The sequence below is a fragment of the Xiphophorus couchianus genome, chromosome 24 (genome assembly GCF_001444195.1).
Source record: "Xiphophorus couchianus chromosome 24, X_couchianus-1.0, whole genome shotgun sequence".
Lineage (NCBI taxonomy): Eukaryota > Metazoa > Chordata > Actinopteri > Cyprinodontiformes > Poeciliidae > Xiphophorus > Xiphophorus couchianus.
In genome coordinates, this window is record NC_040251.1 from 1,567,763 (window position 1) to 1,589,273 (window position 21,511).

The following is a 21,511-nucleotide window of genomic DNA, read 5'->3' on the forward strand; positions in this document are numbered from 1 at the left end:
CATGATCTAATTAGCTCTAATCCTGTTATAAGTTGCATTACACGTTGTCCACATCCACAATCCGGAAAAATATTTGTTCATGAAAGGTTTTGTTTATCATAACGCGTGATTTCCTCCTTATCTGCATGTTGCATACGCTTTGTTTTCTTGTTACCCATCTTAGCGTTAATTAGCAGACACTAGAGAGACACACTGAGCTATAATTGGATCTGAAAAGTTTCTAGTGTGGCAGCTGTGAGAAAAATCAGGTGAGAGTCTCACAAACAAGTGGCAATTTCCACAATAAGTAAGATGAGTTTTTTTCTTCCTGTGTGCATGTCTCAAAACAACGCAGTCGGAGATTTTCATTTTAGAACTAGAAACATTTCCTTTCGTTGCTGACATAAATGACGTCTGGGTGCTTGCAGCCACGTCTTCCCTGTGAAATGGTAATAAATGCCATAAATAATGTGTCTGGATCAATAGCCGCTTATTTGATTCGGTCTTATTTCTGCAGCCTGATGGTGAAGTTTGAAGAGGCCGTAGAGTTGGGCAACATTTCTCTGGCGGGCTGCACTAAAGATAGATCAGACTGCGCCACATGTTGAGGAGTCGCTAAAATGTAATTTAAGCAGAAGGGGAGAGCTGATGTGCGTAAGAGAGCTCTGCTGCTTCCTTAAAGCTACAGAGATATTTAGGAAACATTAGGCTGTGCTGCAGTTACACTGATTTGCAAAAGTGTTCACACTGTTTCCATATGTTTAACAGGGATTTTATATGACAGAAAGTTGTGCATTTTAACTTGTAACGTGGAAGGAATTTAATAGTTCTCAGTTTACTGGCTCAGTCAGATTAAACGTAGATTTTTAATTGAATTTCAATCAGGACTTTGACTAGGCCATTGTAACACATGCATGTGCTTTGATCTAAATTATTTCATTGTATGTTTAAATGAAAAAACTAAATTCTCATTATTTTAAATGTAAAGGCTACTGTTGCAGGAAGGGTGGATGCTATATTAATAGGAATTTTAATCACAAAATTCATTCTGCCACCTGAAATATTAATCATTAATGAGCATTTCACATATTTTAATTAATATCTGATTTATTTCAATGGTCGACACTTTTAACCAAGCATTACACAGTACAGTAAGGTACGCATTTCTGCGCTCAGTACATCTGGATATTATAAAAACAAACAGCCTCCTGCTGAACTTGAAGCTTCAAATTCAGAGGCATGACCACCTGTTGCCCAGTAGAGGGCGATATGTGCGTCAGGTTAACAGTTTACCTCAAGTGGAAGAAAGGATAAAGAAGAAAAAAAAGTCACATTTTATATTATCAAAAACAAACAATTGTACACAATTATTTCACAAAGAGGAAGTTATTTATAATGTTTGCACATCAGTGTGAAAAAGTCTTCAACCGTCTCTCATGTTCTTTTAGTTTGCGTTTTTTCCATGAATTTTAAAAGATTTTGCTTTAGACTCTCTCTTTTTTAAGTTAAAGTTATGAACCAGATGCATGTAAAATATTTTACCCTGTAATGCAGAAGCTCAGAATTCGAAGGCGGAGCTACGTCCAACCATTCAGCTGTTTTGTACAGCTGAACGGTTGCCATAGGAGATTAAAGGCTTTCTCCAATGTGCATGAAAGAATCAAAGCATCACTCAAGGTGTGTTTTTGATAAGGGAATAACATCCCAACATTGTGTAAAGCTACAAAAAGTTGATTTTACATAAAACTGCCCCTTTAATACATGTTTTAATTTAAGTTCTGCATTCAGTTTAGTGTGGACAAAACAAAAGGCTCCTGTGTAACTTGCTAAAGGGCATAAATTCAAACATTAATGCGAATTTATATGTATACTTTACATAGTTTGGGTGAAAGAGAATCCAAGATTTTAGCAACTTTGCACACCAGGTTTTAGTTTTTAAAAATTTTCCCCAAAACAAGCAGGACTCAAATGTGTACTAGATTTTCTAGATCTTAGTGTTACATGAATTAGCATAATGTGGCTTAAAAGTCTGGAAATGCAATCTCACCTACTATTGTTTAACATCCTGAAAGCAAAAAATAATAATAATAATAAACAAATGAGGGAAGATTCAAGACTTTTAACATATTACTGACATAAGTTATAAAAATGAACCTCTATGCTACTGGCTCTGACTGTTAGAATCTAAATAAAAATACTTACAGATAGTTTAGCTTTACACCGTACTGATCACTGATGCTGCTTGTTAAGTTGCAGAGTTATGATTGTCCATGTTGTGCAAACAGTTTTACTTTTTTTTCACTATCTTCACAGCACTCACTGAGCATGAGGGGGAAAAACATAATCAAGTGTAGGTGAAAGGTCATCGGTACCTGAGTAGAAATGATCACCAAAAAAAAAAAACATGAAAACGTCTATAACACTTTTTTTTTTTTACAAAATCATTTTTGTAATAAGTTGCAAAATATCAAACAAACAAAACTGGTGTGTGTGGGTTTCGCCTGAGAAGTTTTGACCTGACTTTCTGCAATCTGGTGAAAAATTGAAGAAGAAGAAGCAGAAGATGCCTTCACTCAGCCTCCTGAAGAAAACACAACATGCAGGAAGGTTAGCAGCTCAAAACATGAACTCTGTGGTAACATTTTAACAAAATGAGAATATAAAAGGAGGAGCACCTGTGACTCTGGAGACCACACATGTTCTCTTGCACTCCTCCTCGGTGTCGAAGCGGTTCCTGTTGCCGCCGCAGCCTCCGTACCAGAACTGGGCGCAAGCGTTGGCCTGCTTGTCGTAGTACCAGCGGATGTTATATTCTCGACATGTTCCCTGGTCCAGAACCAGCCCGCAGCGAGGGTCCAGGGGTACGGTCTCTGTGGGGATAACGTCATGCGATAAGAGGTAAAACACACACACATGTACACACATGGGGAAAAAAAGAAAGAGAAAGAGAAAAAAGAGATGGCTGCGGTAGGAATCCTCCCCCAGAGTGACCATTTCTGCTCCGGTTCTTCAGGAAGGAGATGGTTCCACAATAATAGCTGCAGTACTTCAAAAATAATTGGCCTCGCTGTTCCTCGCTTCGCTGCACGCGCAGCATGAAGGATACATCAAGCGAAGCTGTGTCCTTTCTGCCACTGGCTCACTAAAACACAACGGCCCGCTGCTTTACAGGAGATTCTAATCATGTCGCCGCACCGCAGGGGTTCCAGCGTCCCCCCGTAATGATTCTGACTAACTGTCAGGGGTGGAAGGTTTTAGCGTTGTGTTATTAGCAGTTGTTGCTGCTTCGCTTTGCATGCGATTATCGCAGCTGTGGCTGCTTAGAGGGAATTCTCTGTTTTACTTCAGGTCTGCCCAGTAAAGATTGAACAATTGGTGTATTTAAAAAAAAAAAAAAAAGTAAAACTTTCTTGTGTCTATTGTACAGAAGAGAATTAGGGTCACTGAAAAATGAAACAACCACTTTTTCTTAGTAAAATGTCAGAATTCTGTAGACAGAAAAAAGGAGTACATTTCTGCAACCAATCTCAGAGATTTTCTAGAAAAAAATCAAGAAAATTTCTCAGATTGAAAAAAAATCTAAAATTTGCTAGAATTAACTAAACTTTTGAGATTGATATTCTGGAAAGAGATACGGAAGTTTCTAACTTTGAACTTTTGGAAGTTTTCTGAGTTCAGAAATTTCCAGTTTTTTTCCTAGAAAATTTCTGAGATTAGTCTAAAAGATTCTTGGGTGGAAATGGCTCCTTAATACGCCGCTGGAGAATTCTGAGTTTGAAGGCAGATTTCTGAGAGGAAATTCAAAATTCTGAGATTAAGGGAGTTTGTACCTTTGGGCAGAGCTGGCCTTGGCGGGGGAACGTACGACACAGAAACACCTGAAGATGATATGCTTATGTTTGTAGAAGATGAAGATGAGGAAGATGAGCCCCCTCTGGCAGGAGGCGGAGTTTTGTAGTCGGAGGTGCCGCGGTTAAACGTGTCCCCGCGTTCACTTCCTGAGGTGGTTATCACTGTGGTTACACGTTGCCCTCCTCCACCCTGAGGACAAAGAAAGAAAAATTACTGCGACTTTATAGAGCTTTAATGAGATCCATGTTTATTTATTACACTGAGTTCTGTACATGAACAGTGCTGGATCCTTTACTGTGGGTGCCAACACCAGCCTGCTGGCCGCTGAGATGGTCCTGCTGAGTTATGGGCTTGTAACCATAGCCACCGGTGGCGTAGCTCCCAGTGATCCTGTTGCCGTTGTAGCCGTTGTTTCCGTTGTAGCCGTTTGTTATCCGGTTGTATATCAGGGCTCCGTTTTCGTCCTCACAGAACTGACTGACCAGCTTGGACTCGAGAGCTGAAGAAGCAAAACACATGGAGAAGAGGACGATGGAGGAGCGCTTCCAAATCTGTCAGACGAGTTTCAGTGAATTCATATCGTCGCTGTAGAATATTACATAAACATGACTTTTTGAGTTGGAAAGACACGATCATTTATTAGTAGGGGAGACTGTAAAATACTGTGCAGGAAAAGTTCTTTCAGGCTGCTGTCGTTTTCTGCTTGGGCTTCAAATTCTTGCAATATTAATTAAACATAAACACAACATCTTAAGAAATATTCAGAACAATCACCTAAGTCAGTGGTGTCCAAATCTTTTGCCATTCTGAAAAATAAATTTCAATTTGAGAATACTGAAGGGCCACGCCTTTTTAAAATTAAAACTGAAAGGATTTATTTTGTATCATTTTCATCACTTCAATAATACACTAAATAGACAATATTTTTAATAAAACAAAGTATTGAAATTGTTGTAGAAAATGAATCTGTAAATAATTGTCAATATACAATATAAGCAGCGTTGCTGTTTCAAATGATAAGTAAATATTTTTTACTGCTTCCGTTTTATGCTTTATTGTCCTGATTTTCTAAATCCCTTCTATCAACCTGCTAAGGGATTAGAAAGGAAAATTTGTTTCTCCTTGGCTAAATCTGGCATATTTACATGATGTATTCATGTTGATTAATATGACTTAAATAAAATTCATAAATTCACATATCCCAGGGTAAACAAAAAATGAGCTGAATAACATTTTTATTAGTTTCATGCTCAAACATTAGCTGGTTAGCAGTATTTTGTAACAAAAAATTTCAATTTCAAAGCCACAATAATGTCCGCTGTGCCCAGAGAAAGTGCGGAAACGACTAAAATTATTCGCTGCTGCAGGGAAATCAAGGCACACAGCTCCGCCCCTCCCCCACTTGTTACCAGAACACCGGCCAGCTGGCTGGGATAAAGTTACCGAGCTATCAAAGAATAATACCATAAATATAACATAGCCTAAAGCTCTTGGCGGGTGACCATCTGGGGAGGAGGATGGTTTGGGTTTGTGTTAGCCTTAGCATAAAACATTGCTCTCTGGCTACATTCACACTTCCACAAACACAGTCTCCATCGTTCATCGCTGCCAACGGTGGACAACAGAGCCAACCGAAGGCCTGATCCCTTCACTGAGCCACAACAGGACAGCTTATCCAGCAAATCATGTAGCATGCACCCCCTTTACATTGCAATGTGAAGTAATGTGAAGTAATTTTTTTTAAACGGTTAAATAAGCAAGATTTTCAAGAAATACTACAAAGAATTCACCTTTTTTTTTTTTTTTTTACACATTTAGCTTTAGGATTTACTAGATTATTGAATTCTAACCTTTATCAAAATCCTATAAAATAACAAAACCCATATGAGACAGAGATAGATATCGTTAGTTATAGTAGTTGACATTTTATTTGCAATTTTTCTAACTTTTTGTAAGTAAGCATGTCAATGCTAGCAGAAAATGCAGAGAAATTCCAGGGTTTTTAGATAGCATTGCTTACATTTGTTAGTTTGATCACCAAGCACAAGAGTTGCAAAGATTTTCTTTAAGAAAAAGATAAAAAGATAGTTGAGCTAACCTTAAAGCACTAAGAATAAATATTAGTTCCACTAACGCTAAACTAATATTTAGCGTTACACGGTAAATAACAGAAGCTAATGCTAAAGTGCTAACTTCAGTTCAAATAATATCTGCCCTTGAAAGACTGCAACCCTTGAGTACATTATAAATGATATTATATTTTACATGTTCTATGATGCCTCCAGATATTGTATTTGTGTTTATATTTTGTTTTATTACGTTACTGTGTGTTTCTTGTTTGAAATTAAGCTACAAAAAAAATATAAAGAAACAAAACTGCTGCGTAAACAGTGTTTACCCACTTCAAAATAAGAGCATGAATATAAATGTATAATTACTTGAAGATGTTGATCTTTATTCAGTCAACTAAACTAAACTAACTGTAGTTTAGTTTAGTATAGTTAACCCTATATTAGAATGTATCAAGAAAAGGTCATTTAGGGGAAGCTAAGAGTGCTAAATGTTTTCAAAGTTAGCAAAAGAGTTAAAAGATTAGCTTCACTACTAGCGCATTAGCGGAAGTGTAACTACCACTGACTATTGGGACATCATTCTCAATTGAGCATAATTATGAAGTGAGAGAAAAAGGATACAAAGCTTTCTGTAATCGTTAGCAAAATTCTGAAAGCGTGTCAGGGATTCATACTGGGGCCCCCTTTATTTCAATACCCTATATTAATACATACATTTGCTGCCAATCGTCATCAGAAATCATGCAATAAGTAAACACCAGTAGTTCAAGTCTCTTTTTGACCACCCTGTCATTTCATCATCAACATGTTTTCTTTAGACCTCGCGATGAACTCTGAGGTTCTGACACCAGATGGTTTGTTTAGGTGACTTCCACCTCTGGAGGAAGTCACAAATCAGAAACCAAATTAAAATTTATGGGGTAATACGCTGTGCGCTAATATGGAGTTTGACATAGAGATGAGATACAAAAGGAAGACAGCTGCAGGAGCAGCAGGGGCAGGAGTGCAGTGAGAGCAGAGGCACCGCATGGTGGGCCGTCACTTCGGAGAAATCTGATGTTCAGTAGAGCCTGATAACGGTGCATCACAAATGTGAATGTAGTTAAAACACTAAATGGTTTTGAAAAGCCTGGAAGAGGATTGTGATAGTTTAAGTATCACGCTAGGTAAAAAGAAAAACAAAACAGAAAAGCAGCAAAGAGGGCCGTGGAAGGTCCACCACTCAGGTGGAAAATCTGACAGTACAAATATTAGTTGTAGACTTCACAAATATAGTATTAGGGCCACAATAAAAAAATAAAAACACATTTCGAGAATAAAGTTATAAACTGACAAGAACAAAATTGAGATTTTATTGGATAAGATGATGCCTTTGCACAAGTTTATTCTGTTTTTTAGTTATTGTTTTTTTCTTAGCTTGGCTCTAAGAAAAAATATTTAAATATTTCTTTGTAAAAAAAGGAAAATCACCTGGCAAAGTGTTGAAGTCATCGATCAGGAACATGTGCTCGCTGTCCGGGTCCGACGCGATCAGGTTGAGCTCTCTCAGGAAGTCGGCCTGTGTTGGATCTGACGTGTTCACAATCCCCAGGGCGAACATCTCGATGTTGGCAGCGTGGGCTTCCCGCACGGCTATATCCAGCTTGACCGGCTCCCGTTTGTCCGTCTGCCCGTCAGTAATCACAATGGCCACCTTGCTGACGCCGAGGCGGGAGCTATAGAAGGCCTCCTGGGTGGCTTTCCGGATGGCTGTCCCGGTATAGGTGCCCTCACCCATGTACGGGATGTTCCTGATGGCCTCCTTGATGTCCTCTTTGGTGTTGTAGCGGGCCAAGTTGAACACCAATTTCACCTCCAAGCTGTACAATATCAAACCGATCCTTGTGGCGTTGCGGCCTACCGTGACCCGATCCACCAGCGTGGTCACGAAACGCTTGATGATCTCAAAGTTATCGGGCCCCACGCTCTCTGAGCTGTCAATGACAAACACCAACTCCATGGGCTTCTCCTTGCACTTGATCCCACATCCTAGAATGACATCATGGCTGAAATGTCACTTTGACGAGGTTTAGTAGGTGAAATCTGATCTAACCATCTGCAGATAAGGCCAGACAGAAGCGAAACCCTCTCCCATTACGTTTTCGCTGCTAATGCTATACGTACAAGCGAAAGATCAGAAGATACTTTACCACAGATCTCTTTGATCATTCGAATGATGTCCTCTCTCTGAAATTAATACATTGTCAGAACATGAGCTCATAAGTGGCCATGGTAAATAACTGATGAGAAACAATAGGAAGGAGTGGGACTCACAGTGAGGCCTGCTTCCCCTTTTATGCCCGGAAGACCCTAAGATAAGGATGCAATGAACTCAATCAGGAAGAAAACTGACAAAGTGCTGAGAGCCGCAAGGTTAATCTACCAGATAAATACTATCTTAAATAGGAGGAAGCCTTGGTTCTACATCACAACCAGAACACAATCAAGTGTTCAAACACATTTTTTCAGGCTCAATGTAATTGTAAAACATCACTCACAGGTTGCCCTGGGATTCCCGAATCTCCTATTTCTCCCTTGAATCCTTTAAGCCCCCTCTCTCCTGATGAGCCCCGGTCACCCTGACGCATAAATCAAAACACAACAGTTGCAATGAGCCCTTACAGGTGACACACGAAAGGTTTAGGTCAACATATTGACTGACTTTGGCTCCTGGAAAGCCCTCCCCAGGTACACCTCTGGGTCCTGTCACACCCTGGGCCCCCTGTTCACCCTGAAGCACAAACAATGTTCAAATAGTAAGTCACAAGGCCATATTTAACCCCTAGATAAACTACATAAAAATATTAATACAGAGTCAATTCATAATGACAGCCTACCTTGGGGCCTTGAAGTCCTAGTCCCTGTGGCCCTGCTGGGCCAGGTGGACCTGGTCGCCCGGGGTTACCCTGCAAAAACATCACATTCTGCCACTACTGCCGTACCATATCACTAAAATATGCACATTTATAGTCTGTGAATATATAACTTTATTGGCACAGAAACACTTTACAAAGTTTGCAACAAAGAAGACAGACGATTATTTGAAGAAAATAAAAACTGTTTTAGTTGATTTCCTGTTCTTAATCCCAGAATCGTCTTTAGAAAAGGTGAAGATGGGTGGGGTTTCAGGAGATAAGAGGGTTGCTGGTTGGCCTTATGTGAAAAAGTAATTGCCTAAATATAATAACTGGTTGTTGTCACAGTTGCTGTTGTGCAGTGACCACTCGCACCTGATCATCATCCTCCTGATCTCCAGCTGCTGCCATATAAGGACGGAACTCTCCCTGCACGGCGTCAGATTGTTGTGAAACCCTCAGCGGTAACACCTTCAGACCTGCTACTGAGACTTGAGCTGACTGCCCAGAATCTAACCTGTCTGTCTGTCTCTCCCTCAGCGATCCCTCTCCTGTCCCTGATCCTCTCTGTTGGAAAAGGACCTCCTGGCTTCGACCCCCCCGGCCTGTCTGACCGGATACCCGTTTTCGACCTGGGCTCTGGACCCGCGGGCTCGGATCCCCTGTTTGCCCGGCCCGAAGATCAGGGGCCGCCTGATCCTGACTTGATTCCCTGGTTCTGACCCTAGCCTGTCTGACTAAGAGTTTGTCGACCTCCCAATAAATACCTGGTTGTAATTTTCTGTTCAGTCCCTGTGTCCATCAGTGCCTGAGCCTGACAGAACAATCTGACCAAGTAAACTCATGGACCCGACTGAACAGCAACCCCCTGCCGCCCTGAGGGACGTCATAAGCCGACAAGGAGTCGTGCTAGGGCAAAGCGTTCATCGCCTCGCTGGGCTAGAAGCGGCCAGCCAATCTCTCCATCAGGAAATCGCCCAGTTGGCCTCACAGGTAGAAAAACTCACCCTAGCGCTTTCCCCAAGTCCTGGACCGTCAGGCGCGTCAGCTGCTGTTGCTGCAGCTGCTCCTCCACCCGCCTCCTTTCCGGCCGAGCCTCCGGCTCCCCCCGCTCCGGCAAGTTCACGGAGTCCGTATGTTCCCGACCCCCCTCCATTCTCGGGTGAACTGTCGAAGTGCCGGGGTTTTCTGTTACAATGTCGGATGGTGTTTAATCAGCAACCTATGGCCTTTGCCTCCGATTTATCCAAGATATATTATGTCATGGGACTGCTGCGGGATCAGGCTTTAACCTGGGCGCTAGCATTTGACTCCACTACACCGTTAACATCCCTTACCTTTAAACAGTTCACTGACGAATTAAGCACAGTGTTTGATCACCCTGATCATGTTGGGGACGCCTCCAAGCGCGTGCTCAAACTGCGCCAAGGCTCCCGTAGTGCAGCCGAGTTCTCAGTGGAGTTTCGCACACTGGCTGCAGACACAAAATGGAACGACGAGGCGCTCAAAGGAGTGTATTATCAAGCCTTAACTGAGGCCTTAAAGGACGGTCTGTCCGTCAGTGATGAGGCCAAGGACTTGAACTCACTAATTACAATGTCTATCCGTTTGGACAACAGGCTTCGTGAGCGACGCCGGGAGCGATCTGGCCAGTCCGCCTCAGCACTTCCTCGGCTGTTTCAGCCTGCGGTGGAACGCAGCAGCGCCACCCCTGTTTTTCCGTCGGCCCAGTCACCGGCTCCAGCGCCCCCTGACGACGAACCCATGCAAATAGGTAGAACGCATCTGACTGCCACAGAGAGGCAGAGGCGTCTTCAAACAGGAGACTGCCTCTATTGTGGTAAACCTGGGCACAGAATCTCCAGCTGCCCTGTACGGCCAAAAGACAAGGCTCATTAGAGGTGGGGACTCTAGTGAGCAGCACGGGCAATCCCCAACTCTCTACCAGCCGCCTGCTAATTGACATTAAGCTTTGCCACCAGTCAACCTCCCACTCATTAACGGCCTTAATTGATTCTGGAGCTGAGGATAACTTTATTGATGAAGACTTGTCTAAAAGACTCAACATCCCCACTGAACCCCTCAGCTCACCATTATCGGCTAAGGGTCTTAATGGTTCTCTCTTGTTTTCTGTCACATGTCAGACATCCCCTCTGTTGATGACATCAGGGAACCACAGGGAGGTTCTCAAATTTAAAGTAATCCCGTCCTCCAGTTTTCCCGTGGTGCTGGGGCATCCATGGCTGAGACTTCATAATCCCCATATTGATTGGGTCACAGGGAGGATAGTTAGTTGGAGTTTGTCCTGTTCTGATAACTGTCTTCGTGCTGCTCAGCCTGATTGTGGGAGTTTTTGTGACAGTCCGGATCCCCCCGACCTGTCATTGGTTCCTCCTGAGTATCACAACCTAGCTGCCGTTTTCAGTAAGTCCCGAGCCCTCTCGCTCCCCCCTCACCGACCATACGACTGCGCGATAGAGCTCCTGCCAGATGCTCCGCTGCCCAACAGTCGCTTGTTCAGTCTGTCCAGGCAGGAACAGGAGGCCATGGAGACCTATATCAACGACTCCATGGCCGCTGGTATCATCCGCCGCTCATCATCCCCACTAAGTGCCAGTTTCTTTTTTGTAGGAAAGAAAGATGGGACATTACGTCCATGCATCGACTATCGGGGGTTAAATAGGATCACTGTTAGGAATAAATACCCATTACCTCTTATGTCCACGGCTTTTGAACTGCTGCAGGGGGCAAGCATCTTCTCCAAATTGGATTTACGTAATGCCTATCATCTAGTCAGGATACGTGAGGGAGATGAGTGGAAGACAGCTTTTAAAACATCCATAGGGCATTTTGAATACTTGGTGATGCCTTTTGGCCTAACCAATGCCCCTGCTGTCTTCCAGGCCTTTGTGAATGACGTTCTGAGGGATTTCTTGAATCATTTTGTGTTCGTTTATTTGGATGACATACTTATCTTATCACAGACCAAGGAGGAGCATGTCAGTCATGTTCGTCAGGTCCTCCAGAGGCTGCTGGAGAACAAACTGTTTGTTAAAGCTGAGAAATGCAGTTTTCATCTTTCCACCATTAACTTCCTGGGGTTTGTCATTGAGGTGGGACAGATCAGAGCTGATCCTGCCAAAACCAAAGCAGTGGTGGAGAGGCCAGAACCCACTACTCGTAAGCAACTCCAGCGCTTCCTGGGTTTTGCGAACTTCTATCGCAAGTTCATAAAGGACTACAGCGTTGTGGCTGAGCCTTTGACTCGCCTCACTTCAATTAAGCAGCCCTTTGCCTGGCCACCGGAAGCAGCAGTGGCCTTTAAGAAAATTAAGCAACTGTTTTCCTCCCCACCAGTCCTCATTCACCCAGACCCTGAAAAACAGTTTGTTGTAGAAGTGGATGCATCGGCCACTGGTGTAGGGGCAGTTCTGTCCCAGCATTCTGGTTCTGCTCTCGGGCTACGTCCTTGTGCCTTTTTTTCCAGGAGACTCAGCCCTCCTGAACTCAACTACAGTGTGGGGGACAGAGAACTACTAGCTGTTAAACTGGCTCTGGAGGAGTGGCGCCACTGGCTGGAGGGGTCCACACAACCGTTTATAGTCTGGACCGATCACAAAAATCTATCCTACATTCAGTCCGCTAAAAGGTTAACTCCACGCCACGCCAGATGGTCTTTGTTTTTCTCAAGATTCAACTTTGTCTTAACTTACAGACCTGGCTCCAAGAACTGCAAACCCGATGCACTTTCTCGTCAATTTGAACCTGAGGCCCTGGAAGGAGCACCAGAAAGTGTCTTACCGGCTTCATGTGTGGTGGCAACTCTCTCCTGGGAAATCGAACAGTTGGTGAGGCAAGCTCAGCAGATACAACCCGTCCCAGTGGACTGTCCACCCAACCGTTTGTTTGTCCCAGAAAGTGTTCGTCCTAAGGTTCTCCAGTGGATCCATGCGTCTAAGTTCGCCTGCCATCCTGGGGTCCATCGAACACTCACCTTATTGCAGAGTCATTTCTGGTGGTCATCAATGGCTCAGGACACCCGTCAGTATGTTTCCGCCTGCACCATTTGTAGTCAGGGTAAGTCCAGCAACAACCAACCCGCTGGTTACTTACGCCCTCTACCGCTCCCAGGCCGACCCTGGTCACACATTTCTATGGATTTTGTTACGGGGCTTCCCCCGTCTGAAGGGAACTCTGTTATTTTAACCATTGTTGACCGGTTTTCCAAGTCTGCCCACTTTGTAGCACTACCCAAGTTGCCCTCTGCCATGGAAACGGCCAATCTCCTGGTGTGCCATGTGGTTCGACTTCATGGCATACCTATGGACATTGTTACTGACCGGGGGCCTCAATTCACATCCAGGGTCTGGCATGCCTTTTGTTGAGCCTTAGGAGCCACGGCGAGTCTTTCATCGGGGTTCCACCCACAAACAAATGGCCAGACAGAGAGGGTTAACCAGGAATTGGAGGCAGCCCTGCGCTGTATTGTCGGTAGTGATCCTGCCTCTTGGTCTCGGTTTCTACCTTGGGTGGAGTACTCCCACAACTCCCTGACCAGTACAGCCACAGGTATGTCCCCATTTGAGGTGTCCTTGGGTTATCAGCCATCTCTGTTTCCCTCTCAGGAAACGGAACTCTCAGTACCATCTGTGCAGCATCACCTCCGCCGGTGTCATCGTTTGTGGCGACGGACCCGTGCGGCCCTCTCCCGGACAGCCGAACGCAATTGCCTCCTGGCCAATCGTCGCAGGACTCCCGCCCCCAGTTACCAACCGGGCCAGGAGGTTTGGTTGTCCACGAAGGACATACCTCTAAAGACGGACTGTAAGAAACTCTCACCTCGTTTTATTGGCCCGTTCGCCATTACTAGAATTATCAATCCAGTGACGGTTCGCCTTGCCCTGCCTCGAACTATGAAGATCCACCCCTCGTTCCACGTGTCCCGAATTAAACCTGTCGTCTCTAGTCCCCTTTGTCCCCCCGTCCCCTCGCCCCCTCCTCCGAGGATTGTTGACGGCGGCCCTGCTTACACTGTTCGCCGTCTCCTGGATGTGCGCCGTCGGGGGCGTGGTCTGCAGTTCCTGGTGGACTGGGAGGGGTATGGTCCTGAGGAGCGGAGCTGGGTGGCGCGTTCTGCTATCCTGGACCCCCAGCTCGTCCGGGACTTCTACCATCGTCGGGGAGGCCGTCGGTTGTCCTGAGGGGCGCCTTGAGGGGGGGGGGACCTGTCACAGCTGCTGTTGTACAGTGACCACTCGCACCTGATCATCATCCTCCTGATCTCCAGCTGCTGCCATATAAGGACGGAACTCTCCCTGCACGGCGTCAGATTGTTGTGAAACCCTCAGCGGTAACACCTTCAGACCTGCTACTGAGACTTGAGCTGACTGCCCAGAATCTAACCTGTCTGTCTGTCTCTCCCTCAGCGATCCCTCTCCTGTCCCTGATCCTCTCTGTTGGAAAAGGACCTCCTGGCTTCGACCCCCCCGGCCTGTCTGACCGGATACCCGTTTTCGACCTGGGCTCTGGACCCGCGGGCTCGGATCCCCTGTTTGCCCGGCCCGAAGATCAGGGGCCGCCTGATCCTGACTTGATTCCCTGGTTCTGACCCTAGCCTGTCTGACTAAGAGTTTGTCGACCTCCCAATAAATACCTGGTTGTAATTTTCTGTTCAGTCCCTGTGTCCATCAGTGCCTGAGCCTGACAGTTGTGACATCCCAGGTGGCAAAAAACAATAGAAAGCAATGAGTCTTCTACATCAATGTAAAGATATTTTGGTCTTTGCATAATGAAACATAACCCGTCTTTTTAAGGTCATGTTTTTAACCACGTGGAAGTGAAAGTGTTGGTGTGCATTGGATCATTGGGACGAAGGTGGCACAACCAATTGCAGTTTGTTCTGCAATTGGTTGTGTCCACCAGTGTTGTTGTGTCCTTGGGCAAGACACTTCCCTCACCTTGCTTGCTGCTGGTGGTCAGAGAACCCGGTTCCATTGGTGCATGGCGGCTTCGCCTCTGTCCGACTGACCAAGAGCAGCTGTGGTTATTAACCAGTAGCTTGCCACCACCGGCGTGTGAATGTGTGTGTGAATGGGCGAATGACTGCATGTAGAGTGAAGCGTTTGGGGTCCTCTGGCGCCATACAGGCCATTGTCCAGCTGCATAACCCAAATGTTCTTGAGCTTATGGTTACTGACAACAGCCATTCTCCTGCTGGACCTTCTGGTAGAGAGTAGAATTCATGGTTCCATCACTTACAGGAAGTCATTCAGGTCATGAAGTAGCAAAGCTACGGTGGCCCAAATACAAATACCAAAGCCACAACACACAGACACATTCCTGTTGTGGCGTTTGTATTCCCTTTGTGGATTTACTATTTGTGTTGCGGCAATTGTATTTGACATGAGACATCTGGGCCACCGTACAAGGCAACCCCAGACTATTAAGATATGCAATTTCCCCTTTGGAATCAATAAACTACCACCATCTTGTTTGACTATTAGCTTGATGTCCTCTTTCTCAAATAATTTATTAGTGTTATGACACAGGAGACACACCTTTCAAAGAAATCTACTTCTATCTCATCAGTCCAGGGGAACTCCAAGGAAATTTCAGCATTAGGATCTGAATCTTAGATATAGCTATTAAAGTTAGCTTAAAATAAAAACCCATCTTTCCCAGCATGACTGGTGCCTAACATCATTTAGACAGCATGAACCATGCCTGACATCTGTCATCATGATGTGCTTCCACACTTTGTTCTGCCTTTGGTAACTTTATCCAAGTCCCTAATTAAATCTTGCCCACTGCAAATGAGTGTGGAAGCGCTCCGGCCTGCGGAGGCACCGGTCTGAAGCCCACGGGGGACAAGAGTGGGATCTGTGAGGACAGACGGGGTGTTGTTCAATCAATGCCTGTTAGGACAAGTGTTCCTCATCACACATGTGTCTGTAGAGATTCACACCCTGCTCTCATGATAGTGCTGTGGGGGTGATTATATAAAATACGCTGAACAAATGAACAGGCGGACGATATGTTTGCACGTGTGACGAAGCGGTGTTGCTCCTTAATAAATACGATGCACAAAGTGAATTAGATGGGGCTTTTTGCATAGGCTTATTGTGATAGTTCCACGTTTTTTCAATTTGAAGGTTTCATAACCTAAGCAGAGGATGATTGTGGGAAAAGAAGGAAATGATTGAAGGTTTTTCAAATGTTAAAATCGGGAAAGTGTGGCACATCTCCCCTCGTTTGTGGAACCACGTTTTGCTGGACGTACAGCTTACATGTCAAAGACAACATCTGTGGGCGTGCCGTGGTGGCGTAGTGGTTAGCGCGACCCATATTTGGAGGCCTTGAGTCCTCGACGAGGCCGTCGCGGGTTCGACTCCCGGACCCGACGACATTTGTCGCACGTCTTCCCCCCTCTCCTTCCCCATTCCTGTCAGCCTACTTTCGTAAAAGGGACACTAGAGCCCACAAAAGACCCCCTGGAGGGGTACAAAAAAAAAAAAAAGAAAAAGACAGCATCTGTAAACTGAAGAGGTGGACACCCTTAACTAAAAGGTTAGCCTTAACACCAACCTGATATTTAGCATAAACTAATGCTAACGCACCAACATCAATTGGCTGATATGGTGGCGTAAAGAACATATCAGCTCTTTCAGGAGCTGATATGTTCTTTACATGTTCTATCTCTATTTGTATCTTGTTCTCTGCTTTCTGAGTTTTATTTTGTTAATTATTTTCTTGTTACTTGTTTGAAACAAAGAGAGAAAACAGAACTGCCAAATAGAAACCTCACACCTAGCTTTTCAAATTTGTATCTGAAATTTAAATCACTGTATAATTTAACTTCATATGTATGTTATTTTATCAATCAGATATTTTGAGATTCATGGTTGAAATTGGGAGAATGTCAAACCCTAAAATCCTGCTTTCAAGTCATGGTTGCGGGACTTAAGTTCAAACTTTGTAATTTCAAAGGTTAGGAGAAAGTTAGAAATGGAAACCCAACACTTGGATGAAAACAAAGATTTCAAAATGGCTGTGAATCTACCAAAGGTCCCTGGACGCCTTCCCCTGGGGGTCCGGGTAAACCTGGCGGCCCTCGGAATCCAATGTCCCCCTGAAAAAGTTGTGAAACACACAAGATGCTCAGCAGGAACACTGACACTGAAAATGCAAGTACAGAGCAAAAACATTTAGTCTGTATATCAACTGTAATACAGTTTTACCAACATTTTGTGACTGAAATATTGCAACATTATGTGTGTTATACCATTTTATTCAGGGGTATTTTTGGCATTACAGAACCTGCATGAACCTGCTCATCTTGAAAAACGACAGAACAAAACGCAAAAGCAGGGAGTCTAAAATTGTACATTTGTATGTTTAATCTGAAGGTTTTTGAAATGAACCAGAGTTTATCTTCATTCTTTTACTCTAATTTAGTGCAATTTAGATTTTTTTAAATAAAAAAGATCCTTATGAAAGTAGGAATTTTATACATATTCCCTAAAAACTGGAGACGCAGCGCGACATTGGCTGGCCACCATACTTGCCCTGGACAGAAACTCAAAAGTCCAATGTTTTCCTGATCAGGAAACGCACCATCACAGGGTTTTTTAAATAGATGGCAGCATTTAGGGGAATGCTGGTCTTTTTTCTGCTTTAGTCCTTTCATTCACTACTCTGAGTACAAAAGAAATTCCTCTGCCACAGGATGTTTGTTAGATTTGTAAAGAAATTAATTAATTTGGAGACAAACGTAGTAGACACCTGGAGGACCAAACATTTAGATATTTGGAAACCAGGCAGTTATAAAGAGAAAATGGAATTGGCTAACCAGAGAGTGGAAACTGGCCACAATAAAGATTTCCTGGAGGAACCTTCAATTTCAATGGCTCCAAAAGTTTACTCTCTCTCTTAAATGAGAATTGTTTGGGGTCCAGGAGTCATAAAGGAAGGCTGTTGGTTTCTCTCTGATTCTGACATTTTCTCACCTTTGGTCCTGGGAAGCCCACGCCCTCTGACCCGGGTTCTCCAGGAAGCCCCGGCAGACCAGGAGGACCCTAAACAACCAATCAACAGAATGTTATCCAGCTTTTCAATCCCATACTCATTTTGTTTACACTTCTAACAATAATGATGAATCTAGATCTCTACAAAACAGTCAGTAAAATATTATATCTCAACTACTATCTATGTATTTGGGGGGGGGATTTTTTTTTTCTAGATGAGGATTTGCCTGATTATAAATCTCGCTTCTTTGTCTCTGTTCTGAGCTTTAACTGCAGGTTGTACGGAACATCTTCTGAAACTTTTGGTTAATAAACGTCTAACAGATGGATGGACAGCTGGATCTGATGAAAATAAAGTGGAAAACATGAGAGAGGCCATATAAAACTGGGTTTAATGTGTGATGAATGGCTTGATTTGGTTCATTCACCATGGGGCCGGGATAGCCGTCTCCTTTGGGGCCAAATGGACCTGCGGGGCCCGAGTCACCTCGATCGCCCTAAAACAGAACAAGAACTTCAAGTTTTCATACAGAGGATTGTGTTGAATGCAACGGTTTACAACAAAATGTTTAACTTCTTCCAGTTCTATACCTGTGGAGCTCAATCGACCTCCCATCAATGCTAGCTCATAATTGATTTTCCAAATAAATGCTACTGAGTCATAATGTATTTGTTTATCCAAGCCTATAGTTTTTTGTTTTTGTGATTATTTCCATTTTAGTTCAATTTTTAGTTCAACAAATTTATTACCTTTGGGCCAGGCAGTCCAAAGCCAGTCTCGCCGATTGGACCAGGAGGTCCACCTGGTCCAGGATCGCCCTGCAGCGTTTTAAGACATGAACTTTTCAGATTAAGTTGGCAAAGGTACACACACTACACATACTTAGCTGTTTTAACTAGGTCCAAATTTTTCTTCTTTCATTATTGTGAAAGAATTGTTAAAATTGTTTATTTTCTGGGGATTTTTTTCTTTAAATACAGAATAATATGGAAAGTCAGACATGTGTAAAAGAAATGGAGTGGTGTTACATAAGCTTCATTTTCTGCCTACCTCCTTTTCAAACAAATAGTTATTGAATATGTACCGTGGTATTTGAATTGTGAATATGTTTGAAATAAATAAACAAAGGAAATTAAAGTCGTGATGAAAAAGAAAGAATATAAATGTTCCTAACAGTAATTAGTTAGATTGTTGCGTATAGATTTATTACAATTTCAATATTTACAATTTTCAAAGTTTCTGAAATGTTTAGTTTGATGAGTAACCATGTCAACCAAATGCTTATTTCTATGTATGAGAAGCTTTTTTATTAAGCTCTACAACACAGAATGTCCATTGGTGATTTTAAGGGATGGAGTCAGGTGTCCACAGTCCTGAAGCTTCACTCGCTCCCCCTTGTGGTCACTCTGGAGTATTTCAAGTGAACTGGAATGAAAACACTCATCAACCTAGGGGAAAAGTCTTAAAATAAATCAAACTAGGGGCGTGCCGTGGTGGCGTAGTTGTTAGCGCGACTCATATTTGGAGGCCTTCAGTCCTCGACTGAAGGCCTCCAACTCGAGTTCAACTCCTGGACCCGACGATATTTGCCGCATGTCTTCCCCCCTCTCCTTCCCCGTTTCCTGTCAGCCTACTATCATTTAAGGGACACTAGAGCCCACAAAAGACCCCCTGGAGGGGTACAAAAAATAAAATAAATCAAACTAAACCCTTCTTCCTGTAGAACAAATTTGCTTCTGTTTACCAAATTCCCAGACGATGATCATATGTCAAAAATACATTTTTGTAAAGGACACCTACTGCAGCGTGAAGCATCCACACTCATACTTCACTGTGTTATTACTATATATCATTCTACAAGTTATTCAATGTTTAATTCTGACATATTTTGGTGTTTAGTTGGGTGTTACTAGCTTAGTGAGTTTGTTGATTAAAGCATTTTAAGTGGAAGGTTTAATTATGGTTGCAAATAAACAGAAGTCGCTGACATTATTCTATGTATCTGTCAGAAAACTTCTATTTAATATCTAAGCCTTACCAAGCAGGAATTTATTTTCACAGTATTTCTATTACTGTTTTTGCTAATCATGAACCTCACCCCAGTTTTCTTGCTTTTTTTTTTTTTTTTAACTATTTCACAGTTCTTTCCCTATTATGTACGCTACAGGAACTTGATTGTTTTTCTTCAGGGAATAATTCATATTTTCCTCACTTGAACTATAATGACATCTTTGCGAAACAAGTGATAATTGCTTTCACTGAAAACAAACTGGGATATAATTTTCACCTAAATAAAAATATGCAGGAATTGCATGTTTGTTTCTTCAAACTGAAAGCGCATACCTTGGGTCCGGTGATGAAACGTCCCGGCGGTCCAGCGGAACCGGGCCGTCCCTGTGACCCTGGTTCTCCCTGATTAGAGATTCATGCAACAGTATTATTAAATCCCAGCCTTTAATTAGCATATTGGTCTTTATCATGTCATAGACTGTCGACGGTTTTATCTAATAACGGCTCAATGGTTTCCTACCTTTGGTCCTGAGGGTCCAGCAATGCCAGGCGGACCTGTCAACCCTCTTATTCCTCTTTGGCCTTGGTCACCCTGAGCAACAATGTCAGGAATATGGTTGCTTATATGATAATTATAACCCTATACTCATCATTTATTAATGTACATACAGGTCAAAAAAATAACCTTTTGTAATAAATGTCAGACGTAATAAAAGAAATACCAGGGTTTCCCCAAAAGGTATTATAAGCCTGGCGGGCCACCAGGCTTTATTTGCCTTCCCCACCAGGTTACCTGTTGTTTATTTTATATAAGGTTTTATATATATCAGTAACAATGACAACAACAATGGATAAAGCTAGGTTTATCCTTGGCACATTGACCTGGGAGTGAGGGGATGCGCACCACGTGTGTCTGTTGGCCAAATTATGATCCCTGCTCAGGCACCTCCAATTTTTTTTTAACTTTTAACATTTTTTAATACAAAAACACGATGGGTCACTGGTGGACGGCCCTAGCATGTCTACCACCAGGATCAGCTGGTTTTCTGGTGGAAACCCTCCATACCACTTGCGTACTTTATGCACGAGGCTTCTTTCTTTTAGAAAAAAAGGTTCCAGAGTGGGAAAAAAAAACAAGAAAGTCAATATGAAAATGCTAAAAGGTACACAATGAATAAAGGGGAAAAAAGATCTTAATTTAATTCCTCTAGATTGCCATAAAAAGCCAAAACATTCATGTCCAATATGTTGCTAGGGACCATGTCCGTTGTGGCATAAGCAAACAATCGTCCACCGACAAACACATCAAGAAATGACATCATATTGAAAAATATAAGGAAGAAAACCTTAAACTGTTTACCTTTTCTCCCTGAGTGCCAATCCCAGGCGAACCTTCTGGACCTCTAAGACCAACGGCTCCTGGTTCACCCTAGAGCCACAAACTCCGACATTCAACAAACTTGCCATTCACTTCTTATAGAGCTCTAGAGGAAATCCGTCAATCTACCTTTTGTCCTGGAGCTCCATCCTCTCCAGGAAGTCCAGGCAAACCTGACAGTCCTGGTGATCCTGGTTCACCCTACAGAAAGGTTTCTGGGTCATTTAAAGTGTTTGGACTGCTGCAGACGTTAACGCCGTTTTAAACTTAGGCCACATTCACACCAGACAATGACCAAACTA

At 43.2% G+C, this 21,511-nt stretch overlaps 1 protein-coding gene across 1 annotated transcript in view; it reads right to left on the reverse strand.

Moving 5' to 3' along the window:
• Positions 1–1,068: 1,068 nt before the first annotated feature.
• LOC114140711 (collagen alpha-1(XXVIII) chain-like) overlaps positions 1,069–21,511 on the reverse strand; it is a 42,524-nt gene continuing 22,081 nt past the window's right edge. The window contains exons 19-36 of the mRNA XM_028010838.1: positions 21,339–21,410; positions 21,192–21,260; positions 20,352–20,423; positions 20,165–20,233; positions 18,571–18,639; positions 18,249–18,317; positions 17,803–17,871; positions 16,857–16,925; positions 8,780–8,848; positions 8,605–8,673; positions 8,441–8,521; positions 8,217–8,252; positions 8,093–8,129; positions 7,374–7,931; positions 4,104–4,330; positions 3,810–4,020; positions 2,655–2,849; positions 1,069–2,560 (exon numbers count right to left, since the gene is read on the reverse strand). Of these exons, the coding sequence (XP_027866639.1) occupies positions 2,553–2,560; positions 2,655–2,849; positions 3,810–4,020; positions 4,104–4,330; positions 7,374–7,931; positions 8,093–8,129; positions 8,217–8,252; positions 8,441–8,521; positions 8,605–8,673; positions 8,780–8,848; positions 16,857–16,925; positions 17,803–17,871; positions 18,249–18,317; positions 18,571–18,639; positions 20,165–20,233; positions 20,352–20,423; positions 21,192–21,260; positions 21,339–21,410 (2,049 nt within the window). The 3' untranslated portion in view covers positions 1,069–2,552. The remainder of the gene's footprint in view (positions 2,561–2,654; positions 2,850–3,809; positions 4,021–4,103; positions 4,331–7,373; positions 7,932–8,092; positions 8,130–8,216; positions 8,253–8,440; positions 8,522–8,604; positions 8,674–8,779; positions 8,849–16,856; positions 16,926–17,802; positions 17,872–18,248; positions 18,318–18,570; positions 18,640–20,164; positions 20,234–20,351; positions 20,424–21,191; positions 21,261–21,338; positions 21,411–21,511) is intronic.